The sequence below is a fragment of the Vombatus ursinus genome, unplaced genomic scaffold (genome assembly GCF_900497805.2).
Source record: "Vombatus ursinus unplaced genomic scaffold, bare-nosed wombat genome assembly UNPS02014797.1, whole genome shotgun sequence".
Taxonomy (NCBI): Eukaryota; Metazoa; Chordata; class Mammalia; order Diprotodontia; family Vombatidae; genus Vombatus; species Vombatus ursinus.
In genome coordinates, this window is record NW_020954575.1 from 17,348,176 (window position 1) to 17,352,599 (window position 4,424).

Consider the following 4,424-nt stretch of genomic DNA (forward strand, 5'->3'; position numbering starts at 1 on the left):
GATGGAGACAGAGACAGAGAGAGACCAGCAGAGAAAGAGACAGAGAGTGACAGAGACAGAGAGAGAGACAGAGTCAGAGAGAGAGACAAAGTTAGAGAGAGAGAGAGAGAGAGAGAGAGAGAGAGAGAGTGTGTGTGTGTGTGTGTAAAGTATAAGAAAACTGGAAAGATAGGAGTGGACCGGTTTATGAAGGATTTTAAAAGCCAGACAGAACTTTCTATATTTGACCCTGAAGGTAACAAAGAGCCATTTATTGGAAAGGGGGAAATGATATAGTCAAATCTGCACTTTAGAAAGATCACTTTAAAACTGAAAGGAAGGGGCAGCTAGTTAGTGCAGTGGATAGAGCACTGGTCCTGGAGTCAGGAGGACCCGAGTTCAAATTCGACCTCAGACACTTGACACTTACTAGCTGTGTGACCCTAGGCAAATCACTTAACCCCAATTGCCTGGCAAAACAACAACAACAAAAAACAACTGAATAGAGGCTAGGAAGACTTGAGGTAGGGACATCGACCAGAAGGTTATTGCAATAGTCCAGGCATGAGGTATATTGCCAGATTGCTGTCCCCACAAGATTGTAGCAATTTACAGCTCTACCAAAGATGTAATATCATGCCTGTTTCTCTATAGCCCCAGTGATATTGATCTGCTTTGTTTTTATAACAAATTATTCCTTCTTCTTTCCCCTCAAATTTTCTACTTGTCAGCAGAGAAACAAATGAGAATAGGACTGCTTCTTCTCTAGGGACAGTGGGAAAGTAAACTTCTCTTTTCCAATCTCCACCTCCACAGAAAGGATGCTAGGTATAGAACCGTGCAATAGTGTGAGGGTACAGAGGCCAGAACCCTACTGTAGAGCAAAGACAGGGACAGTGGGAAGGGAGCCCATACCTCCTCTGATACCAGTCATCCTTTCTCTCTCACTTTTATCCTGGCAGCCTCCCTGTGCTCCTCACCTGCTTCTGGGTGCCATTGCCCTCTACCCATGGACACAGGCCTTTCCCTCTGACTCTGGCCAAACTGGATGACCAGAGCCCCCCAAAGGGACACCTGGATGTGGCTGAGGCAACTACCCTCTGTGATGCCACCACACTCACTGGTGATTAGGGGATATGTGTATATGCTGGGGGTGGTTTATTGGACAGATTTCAGAGGTGGGAGGAGATCAACATTGAATTCTGGAGTCTGTTATTTCCCCATTATGAGGTGCCATGACAAAGGTATAGGTGGGACAATCACTGTTGTTGGGGAACATCTTTTGGGAGCCCTGGTGGGGCACAGTAGGGGGCAAACTCTACTTTTTTCAGGTATACCTGATAATAATAATAATAACTATGTAATAATAATTACATTTCTGTACAAAGTGCTTTCCTCAGAACAACTCTATGAGAAAGGTAGTGCAAATACTATCACAATTTTACAGATGAATAAACTGAGGCACAGAGAGGTAAAGAAATAAATATTTAGTAAGTACTGTTAACAGATATAGGAAGGTTTAGGGGAGAAGCAGATAGGAGTAGAGGGGGCAGAATGATTCCATTGTGGATATTTTGAGTTTGAAATGATGATGAGACATCCAGTTGGATATCTTGGATGGGGAAGGAATAGGGTTCAGGAAACAGATGAGGACTGGAGATACAGATCTGAGATTTGGGAATCACCTAAAGAGAGGGGATAATTGAACCAATGGGAACAGATGAGAAAGTGTAGAGAGCGAAGAGGGCTCAAGACAGAGCCTTGTGGGATATTTATGCTTTAGGGTGGGAGATGGATGAGAATCCAAGGAAGGAAATTGAGAAGGAAACTCTAAACTGGTAGAAGGAGAACCAGGAAGGAAAAGAATCGTGGTGTCTAGGAGGTGGTCAACAGTGTGAAAAGAAATGGATATTGTCAGATGAAAACTTGAATTTATGTCTCTTGACTCTAGTTCAGATTAGGAGTCAGGCTATCAACTCATTCTGTTGCCTTAGGCAAGTCATTTAATTGTCTCTGCCTCAGTTTCCTCAGCTGCAAAATGAGGCTTTTACCTAGCAAATGCACTACCTACCTCCTAGGATTTGTTGTGAAGATTAAATGCAATAACAGATGTAAAAAGTACATTGGAAACTTGGAAAAAAAATTTGTTTGTAATTAGTAATTATCAGAGGGAGGTAGGGGAGGTCTAAGTGACACCCAGGAATCAGGGTGAGGGAAGAGAGTCAGCAGCAACCTATTGGATAAAAATCTGGGGCTCGGTAAGTGCTCCTCTCTCTACCAACCTGCACCCCACCTTCCTGAGTCCCGTTTCCCTTACTGGCAGAACTCTGTAACGATGTGCCTGAGGTGGAGATCATCACCCTCCTTGGGGAACAGCTGCCCCATTACAAGCTTCGAGCTGACTCTGTCTTTGGCTATGAACATCACGATTGGATTCAGACTCCTATAGTATCCCCTGATGTCGCCAGACACCTGACACCCACCCAGATCCAGGAAACACTGCAATATTTCTGTAAGTACCCATTGGCCAGACTTGGGCCCAGATACTTGTATTAGCTCAAATGAATAATCAATCAATCAATTGATAGGCATTTATTAAGCACCTACTATATGCCAGGCACCATGTTAGATACTGGTGGTATAAAAAATAAAAATGAAACTGCCTTCAAGGATTTTCCATTCTATAGGACTATCATTGTGAGAATCTCTGTTTGTTCTTTTCCCTTGTTGAGCCAGTGGGACTTGATTCTGGGCTGATAGAGCCTGGGAAGCTATTTGCAAGTCTGCTTTACAAATCCTGGTTTTGTGTCTGATCTTATGAGTTCCTTGGGAAGAGACTCAGGCTAGGTTCTGGGGGAAGGAAAGTGGAGAGTTAGAGAAGGGTTGGAGTTGAGGCCAACACTAAGGGAAGAGGGAGAGGGCCTGGCCTGATGGTTAGACTGAACAGAAGGAGAGGGTAATTAATCTCCTTTGCTGAGGCTTCCTTCCAGGTCAGGGGAGCAGGCATACTGGATGTCCTTTATTTTCCTCCTCCCCCTCCCAAGTCCTGAAAAGAAGCTTAGGGCTCCTAGTAATAGCCTGTGGACTGCATGGCCCCCCACCCCTTCCCACTTGGGGCCACCAGGACTTCTGCCATGTACATTAAGCCCAGGACCCCCCAGTCTATTCAGGGAGCCCAGAGAACACTTCTAAAACCCTTCAGACTTGGAAGGTATGAAAAGAAGGAAGCGAGAATGTACCCTAAAACTCCATTTATCTCCAGAGTAAATTCTTCTCTACTTAAGGGCAGTTATTCCTATGGGTACAAGTGGACATCCCCACTTCTTTGTTGCCAATGTTCTAGATTTGTAGGTTGGACTATGTCAGGCCNAGTAAATTCTTCTCTACTTAAGGGCAGTTATTCCTATGGGTACAAGTGGACATCCCCACTTATTTGTTGCCAATGTTCTAGATTTGTAGGTTGGACTATGTCAGGCTCTTGCCCCTGAGCTCCAATGGCTGGCTGTCCATTATTTTCAGGATCAAACATAAACTCCTTTATTTGATATTCAAAATCTTCATAACCTGGCTTTTTTCTGTTGTTCTTTTCCACACACTATATACTGAAGCAACATCAGCCCACCTGTAGGCATCACTCTATCTCAAGCCTCTGCAGCTTAGTACTAGTTTTTGCCCAAGCCAGGAATGTGCTATAAACAAGATGCAGATTATAAATAGAGTGTGCAAGGCTTCGGACTGAAGAGCCCCTGTAAGGGGACTGGCAGGTGGGCTTACGGGTGGCTAAGGGTCCCAGGTCAGCACATCTCTCCGTTAGTGCAGTCTCACCCCATCCCTATCCCTTCACCTATGCCTATTGGTTTTCCTGACTGCCTTTATCAATCAATATGAATTAAGCACCTACTATGTGCTGGGCACTGTGCTAAGTGCCAGGAATAAAAAAACAACAAAAAAAGAAAGGCCCTATTCTCAAGGAGTTTACAATCTAATGGGGGAAAGATAATACAAAAAAGAAAGTGTGTGTGTGTGTGTGTGTGTGTGTGTGTGTGTGTGTGTGTAGGTAGGTAGTGGAATGGGGGGGGGGAAGATGGAGAAATCAGTCAGAGAAGTCCCAAAGCAGGCCAGCCAGGCGAGGCATTCTTGAACATATACGAGTTTCCTTAGCTTGCTTTAAGACTCTAATCAAATCCCACCTACTCCAGGTGGTCTTTCCTAGTTCCTTCAGCTGCTTATGTCTTCCTCTCTGAGTCCCTTCTAGCTACTCTATATGTGTCTTATGACTACCTAGTTGTTTACTGGTCTTCCCCCTAAGAATGTAAAGTCCTCAGAGACTATGTTTTTGCCTTGCTTTGTTTCCCTGGCGCTTTACTGACTGACTGGTGGCCAGATACTCAAGCCATTAATACCTTGGACCCCCTTACCTCAGTTCAGGGCCCTAGGCATAGGTG

The 4,424-nt window shown here is 44.6% G+C and overlaps 1 protein-coding gene across 1 annotated transcript in view; it reads left to right on the forward strand.

Moving 5' to 3' along the window:
• The window catches only part of HAP1 (huntingtin associated protein 1), a gene marked incomplete at its 5' end in the record, with an annotated part of 24,718 nt that overhangs the window by 2,112 nt on the left and 18,182 nt on the right, over nt 1-4,424 (forward strand). The window contains 2 exons of the mRNA XM_027870319.1: nt 942-1,102; nt 2,303-2,491. Of these exons, the coding sequence (XP_027726120.1) occupies nt 942-1,102; nt 2,303-2,491 (350 nt within the window). The remainder of the gene's footprint in view (nt 1-941; nt 1,103-2,302; nt 2,492-4,424) is intronic.